The following is a 19,723-nucleotide window of genomic DNA, read 5'->3' on the forward strand; positions in this document are numbered from 1 at the left end:
TATATATATATATGTATATGTGTGTGTGCGTGTCATTACCTTGTGTCTCTCCACCTTTGCTTGTCTTCACTTCTTCTGCTTAGTTTCTTTTCCAAGCCTGTGATTTCTTGCTCCAGAAACCTCTTAGTTTACAGGTAATTTTCATTTCAAACTCCTCTTGCGAGAATATTTCAAACATTACGAGCACAAATTCTCCTTATGTCTTATCTAACCAAATTTTGGCCGGCAATTCTCCCACCCGTTTATCATGTTGAGATGTACACCCTGGTCTAAATATGGTGGTACTCCACCAACCTTCGAAATTGTCAAGGCTCGTGACCTAGGTCATGTTCCAGATGACATACACCTTAGCCCACTTCCTGCCGGAGCCGACATGTATTCGGGCCTCGGTATCCCAGCTAGGTCTACCGTTTTGTCTCCGGACCATTTAGAGGTCATTAGTTTCCCGCTCCACCCTATGATTCATCTCATCTTATTCTTCACTAATACTCACCCTATGCAGCTAAACCCAAATTCTTACTTGATTATGTCGACCTTTCTGGCGTTGGGTTTGAAGTTAGGTGTATCCTTAGGTTTTAGGGATTTTCTCTATCCCTTTGACTTGACGGTTATTAAGGGCGAAACTAGCTTCTTTAATTTTAAACCTAGATATCGTAAGAAATTCTTGTCATTGGGCCTTTCGAGAGCCAGAGATTGGAAGAACCGTCCTCTTCTGATTTCGAGAAATTGGAAGGCTCCCGAGCTATCACAACTATCTATTCCTTCTGCTTTCGGTCCTAAACCTGGTATATATAAATTTACCTTTATTATTTTTTTATAAATATGCGGACTTTACTTACTGTGAATTTCTTTCGTAGCTTTATCAGATGGTCCCGAACAGATCATTTCTAAAGACCGAAAATGCTGGCTAAAGAAGTTTGTGACGAGGAAGATATGGAGCTCTAGAGAAGTTGCCGACACCCTCACTCAAATCACCTCTCTCCGCAACTCCATCATTTACTTCCCGTACTGTTTGGTCGACTGGTCGTTGCCCCTAGATCCCGTACTCAAATCTATCTTCGCTCTCGATCTTGACCTTCAATTCAGCGCAGAGTCTTCCTTACTTGTGGCTGACTCTCGAACGGAGGGCTTAGAAGAAGAAGAGGAAGGAGGAGAAGACGAAAAGTCAGGGCAATCAGACACAAATTCTGACTCAAATTATTCCCCTGCGATGGCTTCACCACCCTCTGACATTCCACTGTCTCGCTGCATTACGTCGCCTCCACGTGATCTTCATGTACCCAGAATTGCAGGCAGGTCGGATAAGCGTCATCTGGCAGATAGGCCCAAAAGGTCTAGGCGTGGTTCGCCGACTATCTTCGGCACAGCCCCAAGATCCATGCTATGGCAATCGGCTCATCCCACATTCGGCTCGGCTAGTGGTGATGGTTCCAACAATTCATCTCAAGCTTGGAGGCTTGAGTTCACAAAAAGAGATAGGAGTCACGTCACCCTCGGCGACGATCTATGGGCAATGCAAGTACCGCTACTGCTGTGGCAAGGGGCTTGGTTCACCCTAGTGATGCCGGTCGTTTTAAGGCAATGCTCGATGACGATGTCGACTCTTATGAATCGCATTGCCTTATGAAGGTATGCCTTTATTCTCTCATGCTTTCGTCATTTCTGTAAGCTTTAGCCTTGACGTTGTTTCCAGATGGCTCTCCTTCAAAAGGAAAAATCAGACAGACTGGCTGCCAGGTTGGAATCCTGATAGGATTTTTAACGTCTATGCAAATAGGGTCAAAATCACATGAAATATTTGCAAGAATGCAAGGATATTGTAGTATAGATGCTCATGCAAGGTCGTTTTCCTCAAGGACTATTTTGATAATTTGTGTAGAAACAATTCCTAATTAAATACTTAGAATTAAAACTTGAGAAAAGAGAGTTTGAGAATGGGTAATATTAAAAAAACGAATTTTAAACAAAAAGTAAAATAATCGAAGAAAAGAGTTTTAAATACCAATTTATAAAGGCACTAGGGTTCCACCATCACCTAGCAATCCTATGAATTTCTACCAATTACTTATGATTTACACATGCTACTTTGAAAGTTAGGTTTTCCTAATATATATTCTCCTCGTGATATTCAAGCAAGAACGTATATCTAACATGCAATCCGTCTGTGATATTCAGATCAAATATGAACATGCAAGACTCATTAAGTTTTATGAAAACCTTTTGAAAAACCATGCAACTCCTAAGAACGTGATATTCGCCTTAGATGGAATTACAATTATCAATCACAAGAAGCAATACTCAATCCTCCGGTGATATTCCGACCGAATTGCATCCAATTACTTGTCTAAACATCCTAATGGTGGCCAATCATCAAGATAATTAGATAGTTTAAAACAGTGATCAATAATTCGAAGTGCGCATGCAATCAATCATGAGCAATTAAATAAAAATTACATATTCATGCTAAGGCTCAAGGCTTCGCCCTAGCAAAAGGAATTAGTTATGCATATTCATAACTGAAATCATAGAAAATATTATTAAGAAGAAAAGGAATGAAAACACCTTAAAGTATAAATTCTCCAAGAACCCTCGCCAAGTTCTTTGTCTCTGAAGTTGAATAATAATAAGCGTACTCAAAAATTGTAGACGGCCAAAGCAATATATTTGCTCCCCTCACAAACCCTAAGACATAGGTTTTTTATTCCAACTAGGAAACTAAGAAAAATAATAAAATATCTTAGAAAATAAAACCCTAATTAAACTAGGAGAATCTGCCAAGTACTTTTCCAGTCACGTTTTAGCCTCAGATCTCCTCTAAATCTGGCCCAAGATAGCTTTTTCTAAAGATAAGGACCTTGCGAACACATCTCCAGAAGGCCACGAAACCATCCGAGGTTATCTTGGGCTCCAAAAACGCAATTTAAGCCCAGAAACGTCATTTTCCAGCACCGCGCATCGCTCCTTTATTTTATCGCCAGAAAATAACCGCTTGATGGAAAAATCCCAAATTTTTATATGACCAAGCTAAGTGACTCACGAATGTCCTCCAACTGGAATTACTCCAAAATTCGTCCATTTGTCCATGTTTTGCTCCAGAGGAAGTTGAAAGTCCTATATTGAAAATACAATTCAAAGTATCAAAATTCTTCCAAAATATTAACCAAAATATACTAAGAATAGGGTTAAATATATAATATAAAATTCACTTATCAAAATACCCCCAAACTTAGCTTTTTGCTTGTCCTCAAGCAAAATAAAACTAGAAAAGAAAAATAAAAACAAACAAATTGGACACTTAACTAAAACAAAATTCTCACTTTCAAGTTGCAATCCATAGAAAATGTTAAAAAATCAGAACATCTTTTCAAAAGTTCCAACCAATCCCACCACAGAGTCTAAGCCATTTAGAATCAATTAGAAAAGAATTCACAAACTTCCTTTGGTGTAAAGTGAACCAACATAGTTAAAGAGACTCGACCAAAACTCTTACCTCTCATCCCTTTATTCATACTTCACACACTAACTTCGCATAGATATTTTTTTTTTCTCTTTTTTTTTTTTTTTTTTTTTTTGAAGTAACAGTAGTGGTCGTGTAATGTCGATTCACTTAAGCTTTCGATCCAACCCATGTAGCGAGCTTTAGGTCAATGACTCCCAAACCACTAGGGCTTTAGGGCACTAGGTGTGGAACACCCCTAAGGACTTATTAACCCGAGCTGAAAAGGCTACGAAACCAACTAACCACCCTGCCTCATGCCAAAATTCTATCGTTTGATGCGAGAATCACTGCTGATTAGGCAGGACTGGCCCTGTTACTAGGCAGAACCTCGGGTGAGACAATTATTACTTTATAACACATACTAACTTTACTTTATTTAGAACAAAAATAAAAATACACTTGGACAAAAAGCAAGTGTTTCAATCTCACTCCCCACAAACCATGTTGGTGTGATGTGCAATTGTCAAAGTATAATTCGTGAATTGGTGTCTAAGTAACGATAAATAGAAAAGACTCTACTGTGGGATTAATCTTTACCATGTCCATTTGTTCTAATGTTTAAAATAATCTATGGATATTAGCTTAAAAACGAAAAAATTTAACTGACACAAAATAAAAACCCTAAATTTTTACTACTTTCCCACCCCCAAACTTATTTCACACTTTGTCCTCAAGGTGTGGAAAATAAATATAAACTAAAAAAACAAAAAGCAAAACTAGAAAAGATAAAAACAAAAGTCTAGACCAAAGAACTAAAAGAAAAAGGGAAATAGAAATGAAACAAAGAAATAAAAAAAAATGAAATAAATAAGAGAACAAAAAAAATAACAAAAAGGAAAAGTAAAAAATAAAAAATAAAAAATCACCTGACATAAGAAACATTGGGCCGTGACAAAATGATGCACATAGCCTCGTGATGACCCTTTGGATTATAACCCAGCCTACAAACCAAAGAAACCGAAAAGAACATTGGATGTCGATTTGAAATTGGAATGGCATGCAGCTGGCATGTGCATTGGAAAGTGGGATTATGCTAGTTCCCATGTCTGAAGAAAAAAATTCACGAGCAGTCCTCACAATCATTGTCAGGAAATGAGCCCAAACGGCTATTTTCTTTTTACCAAATCGAGAGCCAAATGGTACTGTATTTTCCCAGTTTAAAATAACCCTCTCGGATAGAGACATAGGGCCACACGATGAAAACACATGTCATACATCCGTGTAATAAACTCCTTAGGATTCCAATAGAGACGCTGAAATGTGTTACAGTCACCCATTGTTATGTCAGATGGCATTTAGAACCCATAGGCTGTATCATTTCTCGCAAGCTGCACCTCCATAACAAAACCTTTTCTCTGATCACGCAGAACCCATTTCTCTCCGAAATGAAAAAAAAAGAAAATTTCCGTCTTTCTCTCTCTAGAAAAATCCAAAGAGACTCACGGAGCTCTTGCCATGTTCAAAACTCGCAACCCAACCAGTAAGTCAAATCGCCATGTCACAGCAGCTCTTGCATCCTCTCGAAGAGCTGTCTTCGTAGCCTTCCAGAACCGCGACAAACAAACCTCTGTGAGTCCCGAGCCGTGGTAAAGTGAGCTGAAAAGTGAAGATGTTGAAGGTAAAAATCCTCCTCAATTTGTGTTACTTCCGTGTCAGCTTGATGTATTTGGGTGAAAGGAAACAAAATCTAACACATGCATGTGTGTTTATCCGTAGGAAGTCCTCTAGACTTGCAGATCTGAGCCGATGTACACCACGCATTCGAATTGTCAGCAAAATCCGAAACCAGTTAGTGTCTGCCATAGAAATGATGCACAGTGCAGCTCCAATCATCCCACAGAGGTACACATCTTCACACCAACTATCGTAGTGTGGTGACTTCCATGTCGCCTATAACTCCACCATGCAAATGTATAAGCTATGTGTCTCGTTGGTGTGTAAAGGTGCTTGAGCTGGATGCTGGACCGGAGCAAGGACACGGCAACAGAGACGACATTTCGGACCTGAGGCATGCAGAGGTAAAAATTTTGTTCTCCACCAATGATGACCCCCAAATTGATACACCTGTTTCCACTGGAACTCATACACTTGATTGTTCTGTTGCAGGGAAAATACCCCAGATCGGCAAAGGAAACGTGATGACAAAACCATTAGCTTACGCTGAAGAATAGCCGCTTAGCAAAATAGAGAGGTATAACATCACATCCCTGCTTGTATATGATAGATCTGCTACTGGATGTATGATTCCGTCTAACATGATCTCTCTGTGCATTAAGTTTTGTTTATCTTGTTTGCTGGCTGCATAAAAATCAGGTGTTGAAATCAGAGATAAAAATGTAGAAGATACTATCGGTAAAATAAAACAAGTAAAAGCAAAGAATGTTTTGTTTTGTTTTGTTTTGTTTTTTTTGTTTTTTGTTTATTATTATTATTTTTTTTTAAATTTTATTCGATTTTTTTTTTAAAGAACATGAAATGCAGCCTAGGAATTTAAATGCAGCTAGAAATTGAAAGTAATGAAAGAAAAATGAAACAAAGTAAAGAAAAAGTTAGAAAGTTGGGTTGCCTCCCAATAAGCGCTTTATTTAAAGTCTGTAGCTAGACGTAGCAGAAATCTGGTGGCTAAGTCACTGGATCCCTCAGAGTTAATGACTCGCGTGCTGTGTCATAGGGTGATTCCAAGTATGGTTTGAGCCTGTGACCATTGACCTTGAATTCATGACTTGTGACCTCATTTTTTATCTCCACAGCCCCATGTGAATAAACTTTAGTGACCACATATGGCCCTGTCCAACGTGACTTAAGTTTGCCTGGAAAAAACTTTAATCTGGAATTGAAAAACAACACCTTTTGCCCTGTGTACAATTCCCTGCGAAGGATTTTACTATCATGAAATGCCTTAGTCTTGTCTTTGTAGATTTTTGAACTTTCATATGCATCATTACGAATCTCATAGAGCTCATTGAGCTCCAACTTACGCTTCTCCCCAGCTGAATCATATGCAAAATTTAGCTCCTTAATGGCCCAAAACGCCTTATGCTCTAGTTCCATATGTAAATGACATGCTTTCCCATACACAAGTCTAAATGGCGACATCCCAATTGGGGTTTTAAAAGCTGTCCTGTAAGCCCACAATGCGTCATTTAATTTTAAACTCCAATCCTTACGTGTAGAGCCAACTGTTTTCTCCAAAATCCGTTTTAATTCTCTGTTTGAAACTTCCACTTGACCAGAGGTCTGTGGATGATAGGGTGTGGCCACGCGATGAGTAATCCCATACTTTGCTAATAAAGCATCAAACTGTTTATTAATAAAATGCTTCCCCCCATCACTAAGAATCACACGTGGAATTCCAAAACGTGGAAATATAACCCCCTGGAGGAATTTCAGTACCACTGATCCTTGATTAGTTGGTGTTGCAATGGCCTCGACCCATTTAGAAACATATTCCACAGCAACTAAAATGTACTGATTCCCATGAGATGATGGGAATGGTCCTATGAAATCAATACCCCAAACATCAAATAACTCAACAATTAGAATACTCTGCTGGGGCATCTCATTCCTCGTGGATTGGTTGCCGACTCTTTGACACCTGTCACAAGCTCTGCACCAATTATGTGCATCATTAAATAATGTAGGCCAAAACAACCCACTTTGCAGAATTTTCTCTGCTGTCCTTTTTTGTCCAAAATGGCCCCCCCATGCATACTGATGAGCAAAACGCAAAACACTGTCTTGTTCAGCCTCAGGAATGCACCTGTGAATAATCTGGTCGGGACAATACTTATATAAGTATGGTTCATCCCATAAATAATGCTTGACATCAGACAAAAACTTCTTTTTCTGCTGAAATGAAAAATCGGGATGCACAACACCCGTAGCTAAATAATTAACAAGATCAGCAAACCAGGGTGTATTAATTTGGGCAGCAAAGAACTGCTCATTTGGAAAACTCTCACTCAATGGTAGAGAATCTGCCTCCTTAGCTGCTGGAATAATTAATCTGGATAAATGGTCAGCCACCACATTTTCACTGCCCTTCTTGTCTTTAATCTCGAGGTCAAATTCTTGAAGTAAAAGAACCCAACGAATCAACCTAGGCTTTGCATCCTTTTTAGACAACAAGTATTTTAATGCAGCATGATCAGTATAAACAATTATCTTAGCCCCAACCAAATAAGACCGAAACTTCTCTAAGGCAAACACAACTGCCAACAATTATTTCTCTGTGGTAGCATAGTTAAGCTGTGCATCATTGAGTGTACGACTTGCATAATAAATGACATGGGGAAACTTGTCTTTCCGCTGTCCTAAAACTGCCCCAACAGCATAATCTGAAGCATCACACATTAATTCAAATGGTAGACCCCAATCTGGTGCAGCAATGACGGGTGCCGAAGTTAGGAGTGATTTCAACTTGTTGAATGCTTCTAAGCAAGCCTCATCGAAATTAAATGGTGCATCTTTAGCCAATAAATTGCACAAAGGTCGGCTGATCTTGGAGAAATCCTTGATGAACCGACGATAAAATCCTGCATGTCCCAAAAATGATCTAACACCTTTTACTGATGTAGGGGGTGGCAACTTTGCAATCACATCAATTTTAGCTTTGTCAACTTCAATGCGTTTGCTAGAAATTGAATGACCCAAAACAATTCCCTGTTTCACCATAAAATGACACTTTTCCCAATTCAGCACTAAATTGGTTTCTTGACATCTCTCAAGAACTAAGGACAAATTATGTAGGCACTGATCAAATGAATCTCCAAACACAGAAAAATCATCCATAAAAACTTCCACAATTCTTTCAACTAAGCCAGAAAAGATACTCATCATACAACGCTGAAAAGTGGCGGGTGCATTGCATAACCCAAATGGCATCCTCCAATAGGCAAATGTCCCAAATGGACATGTAAATGTTGTCTTATCTTGATCTTCTAGTGCAATTGGGATCTGATTGTACCCAGAATAGCCATCCAAGAAGCAATAAAAAACCCTGCCAGCCAATCTTTCTAACATTTGGTCAGTAAACGGTAGAGGAAAATGGTCTTTTCTTGTACCTGCATTTGGCTTCCTATAATCCACACACATACGCCAGTCTGTAGCTAACCGCGTAGGAATAAGCTCATTGTTGTCATTTTTAACTACTGTAATGCCAGTACGTTTAGGAACAACCTGCGTAGGACTCACCCATTTACTGTCTGAAATAGGATAAATCATACATGCATCAAGTAATTTCATAACCTTTATTCTGACCACCTCTTTCATAATTGGGTTAAGGCGGCATTGAGCATCAACTGTTAGCTTCACGTCGTCTTCCATTAAAATTCTGTGCATACAGATTGCTGGGCTAATACCCTTGATGTCGGCAATTGTCCATCCTAGTGCATCTTGATATTTCCTCAAGACACGAAACAATTTATCTTACTCTGTGGGAGTTAAATCAGCTGCAACTATAACTGGCAGCGTTTCTGCAGCCCCTAAATGTGCATATTTTAAATGTTCTGGTAAGGGCTTCAACTCCAATTTTGGTGGCTGCTGTCTGGACGGCTTAAGGGGCTGTTTTGGCTCCCCTAAGCTCTCGTAAACATTTCGAAACCTTGGCAACTGTGTGGGCAGACTGTCCAATGCGTGAATGTACTCAAGAACACCTTCATCTTCAGAATCTGTTCCAATTTCCCCTTGTAAAACGTGCAGCAACTGATCTGTATTTGAACTGGCATAAAAACTATCTTGAACGATACTGTCTAACACATCAATGCGCATACAATCTTGCTGTTCAGCAGGACGTTTGGCTGCCTCAAACAAATTAAATACCATAGATTGGTCTTGAACTCGTAAAGTTAGCGTTCCAGCTTCCACATCAATTAAAGTTCTAGTTGTTGCCATAAACGGCCTCCCCAAAATGATAGGTGTTTGAAGGTCTTCATCCATGTCTAAAACCACAAAATCCGCCGGTAGATAAAGATTATCAACCTTAATAATAAGATCTTCAATAACACCTCTTGGATAAGTGATTGAACGGTTAGCTAGTTGAAGTATAATTGATGTAGGCTTTAAATCTCCTTGTCCCAATTGCTGGAAAACAGAAAAATGCATCAAATTAATACTCGCACCCAAATCAATTAAAGCACTTTTATAATTAGAATTTCCAATAGTACAAGAAATATTAAAACTCCCTGGATATTTTTTCTTAGATGGCAGTTTGTGTAGCAAAACTGCACTGCACTGTTCAGTCAAAACAACTTTGTCCAAATCTGCAAGCTTCTTTTTGCTGCTGCAAACCTCTTTTAGAAATTTGGCATATGATGGTATTTTCTTGATTGCATCCAGCAATGGAATGTTGATTTGAACCTTGGATAATGTCTGCATAAAATCTTTGAGTTGCTGATCTTTTGCTTTAGGAATTACACGTTCAGGGTAAGGCAGTGGAGGGTCATAAACACGCTGAGAAATTTGTTTTGGGACTGTTTCTGTACTGTGTAGATTCTGTTTTTCTGCAGATTTGTCAGGTTCTGCTGCTGGCATTTCAGATTCTGCAGTAATTGGCACTGCAGGCAAATTCTGTTCAGTACAAATTGCACGATTGTCATAACTTTTTCCACACCGTAAAGTCCGAACAACATTGCAATCTTTATGTCCTCTTGGATTAGGCACTATTTGACTAGGAAATTTGCCTTTTCTCTGTCTGAAATCTGTGCAGCTAGCTGCCCAAATTGTTGCTCCAAACTTTTAATTGATGCTTCAACATTTTGAATTCTTTGATTGCTGCCTTCCATGAATGTTTGTGTTGTAGCTGCCAGTTTAGAAAGTTGATCTTCCAAGGATGGCTTTGATGGCACAAAAGGTTTTTGTACATGCTGGAATGGTTTTGAATTATTTTGATTATCACCCCATTTGAAATTAGGATGATCCCTCCATCCTGGATTGTAATGAGTTGCGTATGCATCATTCCTAGGCCTTTGATAGCTGTTCATCATATTAACATGTTGCTCCACAAGCTCTGGGTAAGAGTCTTTATGTGGACAGCCCAATATGTTGTGTGTAGCCATGCTGCAGATAATGCAAGTTGTTGCTGCAGGTGGCTGCTGCTGTGTAGAATTTGCTATCTGTTGTAGAATAATATCAAACTTGGCATCAATTTTCTTCTCCATTTTTTCCATTTGTGTAGACATATTAGGAGAACCTGCTGATAACTCAAAAATGCCCCTTTTCTGTGAATGTTCTGCTGCCCATTGTTGAGATTCTGTAGCCATTGTATCAAATAATTCAAATGCTTCTCTTGCAGATTTATTTGACAATGAACCCCCAGCTGAGGCATTAACATGGCTTTTGGATGTAGGATTAAGCCCATCAAAGAAAATATCCATTTGTGTATCTGGATCAATATTAACATGTGGACATTTTATATACATCTCTGTATATCTCTCCCACGCTTCATGAAATTCTTCGTTTGACTTTTGAGTGAATGTCATAATCTCCCGGTTGTAATTCAATGTCTTGGATGCCGGATAATATTTGTTCAGGAATCTTGTATGCAATTGTTGCCAAGTAGTAATGCTATTAGCTAGTAGAGTGAATAACCAAGTTTCTACCTTATCCTTCAAAGTAAAAGGAAAAAGAGGTAACTTAATAGCCTCGGCAGAAAAACCTCTGATCAAAATATTTTTGCAACCCACGATGAATTTTGCAACATGTAAATTCGCATCCTCGTTAGGCAGCCCATGAAAAGTAGGTAAAATTTCAAGCATATGGTGCTTGATCTAAAAAGAATCGCCATCTTCCTAGGCAGGATACACAATACAATTAGGAACATCGTTGGCTCGAGCAACCAATGACTCTCTGAGTGGCCTGCCTGCAGCAGGCAATTGCAACACCATTGTGATTTTATCGTCTACAAAACCAGCAAACAATTCTTGCAGAAATGTGCCTTGCAGTTCACCGTTCCAAACCAAATTATTTTTTCTCCTCTGTCTATGCAGTGTGCGTTCGGGTTTTGGATCAAATTGTGCAATCTGGGCAGTTCCTGATCTGGTCTGGACCATGCAGTTTACAGAATCTGCAATAACACAAAAGTTTTAAAATAAATTGATTTTTTTTTGACGAAAAATAATATAAAAAAAATAATCAGAAAAAGTTTAAACAAAAATTATCTAAAATAGTCGCCGGCAGCGGCGCCAATTTCTTGATAGGATTTTTAACGACTATGCAAATAGGGTCAAAATCACATGAAATACTTGCAAGAATATAAGGATATTGTAGTATAGATGCTCATGCAAGGTCGTTTTCCTCAAGGACTATTTGGATAATTTGTGTAGAAACAATTCCTAATTAAATACTTAGAATTAAAACTTGAGAAAATAAAGTTTGAGAATGGGTAATATTAAAAAAACGAATTTTAAACAAAAACTAAAATAATCGAAGAAAAGAGTTTTAAATACCAATTTATAAAGGCACTAGGGTTCCACCATCACCTAGCAATCCTATGAATTTCTACCAATTACTTACGATTTACACATGCTACTTCGAAAGTTAGGTTTTCCTAATATATATTCTCCTCGTGATATTCAAGCAAGAACGTATATCTAACATGCAATCCGTCTGTGATATTCAGATCAAATATGAACATGCAAGACTCATTAAGTTTTATGAAAACCTTTTGAAAAACTATGCAACCTCTAAGAACGTGATATTCGCCTTAGATGGAATTACAATTATCAATCACAAGAAGCAATACTCAATACTTCGGTGATATTCCGACCGAATTGCATCCAATTACTTGTCTAAATATCCTAATGGTGGCCAATCATCAAGATAATTAGATAGTTTAAAACAGTGATCAATAATTCGAAGTGCGCATGCAATCAATCATAAGCAATCAAATAAAAATTACATATTCATGCTAAGGCTCAAGGCTTCGCCCTAGCAAAAGGAATTAGTTATGCATATTCATAACTGAAATCGTAGAAAATATTATTAAGAAGAAAAGGAATGAAAACACCTTAAAGTATAAAATCTCCAAGAACCCTAGCCAAGTTCTTTGTCTCTGAAGTTGAATAATAATAAGCGTACTCAAAAATTGTAGACGGCCAAAGCAATATATTTGCTCCCCTCACAAACCCTAAGACATAGGTTTTTTATTCCAACTAGGAAACTAAGAAAAATAATAAAATATCTTAGAAAATAAAACCCTAATTAAACTAGTAGAATCTGCCAAGTACTTGTCCAGTCACGTTTTAGCCTCAGATCTCCTCTAAATCCGGCCCAAGATAGCTTGTTTTAAAGATAAGGACCTTGCGAACACACCTCCAGAAGGCCACGAAACCATCCGAGGTCGTCTTGGGCTCCAAAAACACAATTTAAGCCTAGAAACGTCATTTTCCAGCACCGTGCATCGCTCCTTTATTTTATCGCCAGAAAATAACCGCTTGATGGAAAAATCCCACATTTTGATACGACCAAGCTAAGTGACTAACGAACGTCCTCCAACTAGAATTACTCCAAAATTCGTCCATTTGTCCATGTTTTACTCCAGAGGAAGTTGAAAGTCCTTTATTGAAAATACAATTCAAAGTATCAAAATTCTTCCAAAATATTAACCAAAATATACTAAGAATAGGGTTAAATATATAATATAAAATTCACTTATCAAATCCCTCAGCCTTACTCAGCAACAGGTCAGAGAGTACCGGGCTAAGCTTCACGGATATGAGGAAGAGATCACAAGTTTGCAAGGAGCTCGGGATGCTGTGACGTCCGAAGTATGTCGCGCGAAGGAAGAGTTGGCCGAGGTCAAGTGAGCGAGGGCCACTGAGCGCGAGATGAATATGCAGCAAATACGTAAGGAGATGGCTTCCAGCTTCAGGTTTGGTTGGGTGCAAAGCCAGCAGCGCCCGGAACATCGATTTGTAAATGATCCTGACGTGTATGATCGCCATATGGGAATTGAACTGGGTGGATACGAGTGGTACGAAGGGATGGATCCTAAAGATCGGAGACCCTTAGACCAACCTGCTTCTTCTGATCCTATCCCAGGCAGCGGGTTTGTTACTACTTCTGGACCCATCTCGAGTTTAGGCTTTGAAAGCTTTCAATCCGGCCCTCGTTTCGGCGCTCAGTAGCTCTCGCAAACCCGTGGTCTGTTCTTTTAGGCTACACCCCATTTGTGTTGGTGATCCATTCTCGTGGGCTAAAACTCCATATGTGTTTGTAATATGTTTTTTCCCTTATTATCTCCGTTGTATCTTCGCACGATTGTCGTTCACAAATTGGGCCTTCGCCCTTCCACTTCCTAACTCTTCCTATCTGTTCCTTTTAATTTTCAATCGTAACTGAATGTGACCAATTATCCTTTATCCTTAAATTTGAGTTTTCAAACCAAAGAGATTAACTTATCTTGATAAGATACGATCACTTTAGATTTTGAATTTTCGTTTCTATCAATTTTGAATTGCCTCTATATAAAGGGATGTTTGAGAGCCATTAGATAGTACCTGGATCTTCATGGCTAACAATCAAAAAGTGAAGCTCCACTTCCGGCTCTACGCTGATGTTCCAAAAAAAAAAAAGCTCTCGGAGGGGTTCCAGGGGTTCTAGGAATGTAATCGAGCTATGTTCTAACTCATCTTCTCATTCACCAGGGAGGGCTTCTTATTCTTCTAAAGTCCCTAACACTTTTCGTGAATCCTCATACCGGTCTCGAACAAGATCGGGTGGAAAACAAGCTCTAGACTCCATTGTCGACGGAATGATCTCTCCGGGGCTAAATTTTACCACTCGAGCTCTTAATCTTATTACTAACAGAATGGTCTCTCCGGGAAGGAGTCACGCAACTCGAGCTCCTGACTCTATTGCCCGTTCCCCTGACCCTTATGCAGGAGACGAAGCGGGTCCTTCTCGTGCACCTTCCCGTCATCAACCACGCTGTCCCCAGTGCTTCGACTACTTTCTACTATTAAACGAGCGTGAAACTCTGAAGGGACACTTACAACACGCTGAACACCAGGTGGATCGTCTCAAGAGGGAATTAATGGCTGCCGATCGTGCCGTGTCTACTGCTCACTCAGATGGCATATATGATGGTTTTAAGCAAGGCGTCCAATATTTTCGCTCAAAGGCAAAAGTGGCATTTCCTTCGTTAAACTGGGATAGTCTCTCTAACCTATTAGACTAGGTGTCATTTTGCTTGTAATAAGTTGGGCCTTTAGTTCCAACCACTACTGGACCACTACTGGGATGTCTAGTAGTGCTGTTGTCCTTGTTTTTTCCTTTTCGCTAGTAGGTTTACTTCTCATTCTTGTCTTTTATCGTACTATGTGTCCAATGTTTCAAATAAAACATATTCTCTTTTATGGCATGAGAGCAACATCCCACTGCCTAAGCTTTTTACCTTTGTACATGTCACGCCTCATTTTCCTATGCAAACACGCGACGTGTTCGAGAAGGCAAATCAGATGAAATTCACCCTTTCGTTATCGATCTTAGAAATGATTCAACCTTGAATCAATTTTTACCTATTCAATCTTGGATGGGTTTTTGCCCATTGGTTTTCCTTTCCTGCTCGATCTTAGATTTTCGATCTTGATTGGGTCTTCGCCCATGCGATCTTGGGTTTCTTTTCCCACTCGATCTTATATTCGCGATCTTGGTTGGGCCTCTGCCCATCCGATCTTGGGTTTTCTTTTCCTGTTCGATCTTTGATTTCCGATCTTGATTGGGTCTCTGCCCATCCGATCTTGGGTTTTATTTTCCCGTTCGATCTTTGATTTTCGATCTTGATTGGGTCTCTGCCCATCCGATCTTGGGTTTTATTTTCCCGCTCGATCTTTGATTTTCGATCTTGATTGGGTCTCTGCCCATCCGATCTTGGGTTTTATTTTCCCCCTCGATCTTTGATTTTCGATCTTGATTGGGTCTCTGCCCATCCGATCTTGGGTTTTATTTTCCCATTCGATCTTTGATTTTCGATCTTGATTCGTTCCTCAGCCCTTAGTTTGTACTCTTCAGTTTTAGACTTTATTTTAAGATTCGGATGAAATGCAACTTTATTTATCAAACAATAGGGAGATGTCAATGGACATCTAGGGATACACCCTTCGATATGGAAAGAAAACGGAAAGGGAATTACCCTTCAACATTACTGGAAACAGAAATTTAAATACGGGAAACATAAATACGAAATGTTAAATGTGGTACTTTCTCAAATGAATTGTGTTCCATGGGCGCGGCACATACTGACCTGTTTCAACGTGCCTGAGTTTATAAGCTCCCTTTCCGAAGGCTTCGGTCACCTCATATGGTCCTTCCCCATATGCGTCCAAGCTTCCCTGCATTCAAATTTTTGTGTTTTCAATGACCTTTCTCAACACCCATTCTCCTACCCTGAATCTTTTCGACTTAACCCGTTTGTTGAAGTAAGCGGCAACTTGGTTCTGGTAGTTCGCAAGTCGTAGTGCGGCGATCTCTCTTTGTTCCTCGACTAAGTTGAGGTTATGGGCTAGTTGCTGATCGTTCTCGCTATTTTCCATAACTAATGTTCTGACCGTAGGTAGACCGACCTCTGTGGGGATAATCGCTTCAGTACCATAAGCGAGAGAGAATGGGCTTTCACCCGTTGGCTTCCGTTTTGTGGTACGATAAGCCCATAGTACATTAAGGAGTTCCTCATGCCACTTTCCTTTACGTTGTTCCAACTTTTTCTTTAAACAATAAAAAATCGTTCGATTCGTCTTCTCTGCTTGGCCATTGCCTTGGGTATAACTCCTGGAAGAGAATTGTAATTTGATCCCTTTCTCGGTGTAATAGCTTCTAAACCTTCGATTGTCGAACTGCGTTCCATTATCCATCACAATCGCCATTGGTATGCCAAACCGGTATATAATGTTCTGCCATACGAATCTTACAATGTCATCTTGTGTGACAGAAACATATGATTCTGCTTCTACCCACTTAGTGAAGTAGTCTGTGGAAAGAATGACAAACTTGTTACTTCCGGGGGCCCTCGGCAATGGGCCTACGATATCCATGCCCCATTTTGTGAATGGCCAGGGTCCTACGACTGGATTGAGTTCTTCGGCGGGTTGTCTAACAACTGGGGCATATTTCTGGCACTTGTCACATTTTCTTACATACTACTCCGCGTCTCGAGCCATGTATGGCCAGAAATAACCTTGAGTTAACGCTCGATGTGCTAAGCTTCTTCCTCCTGAGTGATTCCCACACATTCCTTCATGTAATTCTCTCAGAACCCATTCGGACTGCCTTGGATTTAAGCACCTGAGGTAAGGTCCTGAGAATGACCTCCTATAGAGCGTGTCGCTAAAGATTGCATATCTTACTGCTTTCATTTGGAGTTTTCTCGCTTCCACAAGATCTTCCGGCTGGATCCCTTTTGTCAGGTAGTTTACGATTGGCGTCATCCAACAGTCATTATCTTCAGCTTGAGCTTGCTCTGGCAACGGGTTATCAAATCTCAACCTTTGCCCGCCAATTTGCATCATGTCTGATTGCACTGCTTCGATACTCGAGGAGTGCATATATTCTACTTCAGCTACCCGCAGGTTCTCTTGTGCGGTTGACGCCGCGCACGCTAGCTGATCCGCTATTTCATTCATCTCTCTAGGTATTTGCTTCAGCTCGAAATACTTGAATCCATTCATCAGCCCTTTAACCAGTTGCCGATATGCCTCCATCCTCGCATTTTTAGTCATATACTATTCAGTTGCTTGGCCGACGATGAGCTGTGAATCACTGTGCACGGTAAGACTGCTTATCTTTAATTTTTTTGCAAGTTCAAGGCCTAGTACCAATGCTTCGTATTCCGCCACGTTGTTTGATGCAGGAAAATCCATCCGAACTGAACACTCTAAGTTTATACCTTTAGGAGAAATTAAAATGATCTCTGCCTCAGCTCCTGCTTGATTGGATGACCCATCCACATAAAGCTCCTATTTGATCTCACTAGGGTCGACTTTTGCAATTTCTTCGCATTCACCCTGCAAACTTTCACGAGGATAACACTCTACAAGAAAGTCAGCAATTACCTGTCCTTTGGCTGCGCTTCGAGGCTGATACTTTATGTCAAAAGGAACTAAGTTCGATGGCCCACTTCGTAATCCTTCCTGATAAGTCTGGTTTAGATAAGATAACCCTCATCGGTTGATTAGTTAACACCACAATGGTGTGTACCTCGAAGTACTGACGGAGCTTCTTCTTTGCGGTTACTAAGGCCAACACCATCTTCTCAGTGGGTGAATACCTCTTTTCTGCATCGATTAAACTTTTGCCCACATAAAATATGGGTTATTGAACCGAGTCTTCTTCTCTGAATAACGCAGCGCTTACTGCCCCTTCGCTTACAGCTAGGTATATGTATAACAACTCCCCTTGCTTGGGAATGGTTAACAACAATGGGCTCATGAGATATTTCTTTAGTTGTTCGAAAGCTTCCCTTTGCTCATGCCCCCACACATCTCCTTTCCGGTTTCGTATGGCTTGAAAAAAAGGTTTGTATCGATCGGATGATCGTGAGATGAAACGACTAAGGGCAGCAATTCACCCGGTTAACACTTGAATGTCTCTGGGTGTTACCGGATCTGGCATGTTACACAAGGCTTCAACTTTCGCTTGGTTCGGTTCGATACCTCGCTTGTTCACTATGTGCCCTAAGAACTGCCCAGATGATACACCGAATGCGCATTTTGCCGGGTTTAGCCTCATGTGATATCTTCTCAATATGTCAAAGGTGTTGCATAGATGATCAATATGTTGGCACCTTTCTCGGCTTTTGACGACCATATCATCAATGTAAACCTCCATTGTATTTCCGATTTGATTTTTAAACATCTTGTTCACTAACCTTTGATAAGTCGAGCCAGCATTCTTAAGTCCGAAAGGCATAACGGTGTAACAATACAATCTACGCTCAGTGATAAAAGAAGTCTTCTCTTGATCTTCAACAGCCATAGGAATTTGGTTATAACCAGAATAAGCATCTAAGAAAGACAATAGTGCGTACCCAGCCGTAGCATCCACCGTCTGGTCAATCTTTGGAATTGGAAAACAATCTTTCTGACATGCTCTGTTCAGGTTGGTATAATCCACACACACGCGCCACTTTCCTTTTTCTTTCTTGCCCACCACCACGACATTCGAAACCCAAGTTGGGCACCAGACATCACGAATGAACCCAACTTCGAGGAGCCTATCAGCTTCTGCACTGATAATCTGATTTCGTTCTGGTGTAAATCTCCTCTGCTTTTGTCTGTGTGGAAGATAACTCGGATCAACATTCAACTGATGGCATGCCACTTCCGAATCAATTCCTGGCATGTTCCTATGAGACCATGCAAAAACATCAGCGTTGCTCCTTAGAAATTTCATCAACTCTTTGATTTCCGCATCAGATAGGAGGGAGCCCACCCATATTCGTTTCTCAGGATCGGTTGGATCCAAAACCTCTTCCCTCAATGGTTCTATAGTTGGGGGTTCTTGATCGCCGTTTTCCTGATCTTGTTGTGGTGGGTCCTCCGCTAATTGCTATAATGGTTTATTCTCATGAAGGTCCGTGCTCTGTTGTACTTCCTTGTTTGTCTTGATGTCTGTTGCCATGCTGTAGCATTTTCTGGCCTTCAGTTGATCCCCTTTGATGTCGATGGTCGTCTGACCATCCGTCAACAAACACCTCATCACTTGGCATCTGGTTGACGCTTCCCCATCCATTCGATGGATCCAATCCCTTCCCATAATGGCATTATATGCACTCGGTGCATCGATGATGACAAAAGTGACGAAAAGAGTCTTACCTGCTGCCGTGACAAGAAGGGTCACGTCTCCGATGGGCCGGGCCTTAGTTCCTTCAAATGCATAGATAGGAGTTGGGTTTGGCCTTATCTCTTTCTTGTCTAATTTCATTGTTCTAAATGTGCTCTAAAATAGAACGTCTGTGCTGCTTCCCCCATCTATCATTACCCTTTTCACTCTTAAATTGGCAATACGTAGCGTTACGACCAATGCATCATTGTGAGGGAATTGAATTCCTTTGAGGTCTTTTTGGCTAAAGGAGATGACTCTGAAATTATCCAACGCTTTAGACGCTTCAGGAACTGATGTTATGTTGAGTACGCGTCTAGACTTCTCGGCCTCTCGTCTTTGTGACCGATAGCGCGCTTCGCGTCCTTCAGGGGGTTGGGGCCCATCATGTATGACGTTGATATCCAACAA

At 40.3% G+C, this 19,723-nt stretch overlaps 1 protein-coding gene and 1 long non-coding RNA gene across 2 annotated transcripts; one reads left to right on the plus strand and one right to left on the minus strand.

Moving 5' to 3' along the window:
- The first annotated feature begins 4,867 nt into the window (after positions 1 to 4,867).
- LOC103428216 (uncharacterized) lies at positions 4,868 to 10,865 on the plus strand. Its single transcript, XR_011572210.1, has 5 exons — positions 4,868 to 5,117; positions 5,216 to 5,341; positions 5,443 to 5,517; positions 5,606 to 5,690; positions 10,674 to 10,865. It is a non-coding gene; the product is annotated as an uncharacterized lncRNA (long non-coding RNA).
- Positions 10,866 to 16,632: 5,767 nt separating this feature from the next.
- LOC139188542 (uncharacterized) lies at positions 16,633 to 17,193 on the minus strand. The gene has a single exon (XM_070806136.1). The coding sequence runs from the start codon at positions 17,191 to 17,193 to the stop codon at positions 16,633 to 16,635; it is 561 nt and encodes a 186-aa protein (XP_070662237.1).
- Between the last annotated feature and the right edge of the window lie 2,530 nt (positions 17,194 to 19,723).

This window comes from Malus domestica, chromosome 10, assembly GCF_042453785.1.
Source record: "Malus domestica chromosome 10, GDT2T_hap1".
Taxonomy (NCBI): Eukaryota; Viridiplantae; Streptophyta; class Magnoliopsida; order Rosales; family Rosaceae; genus Malus; species Malus domestica.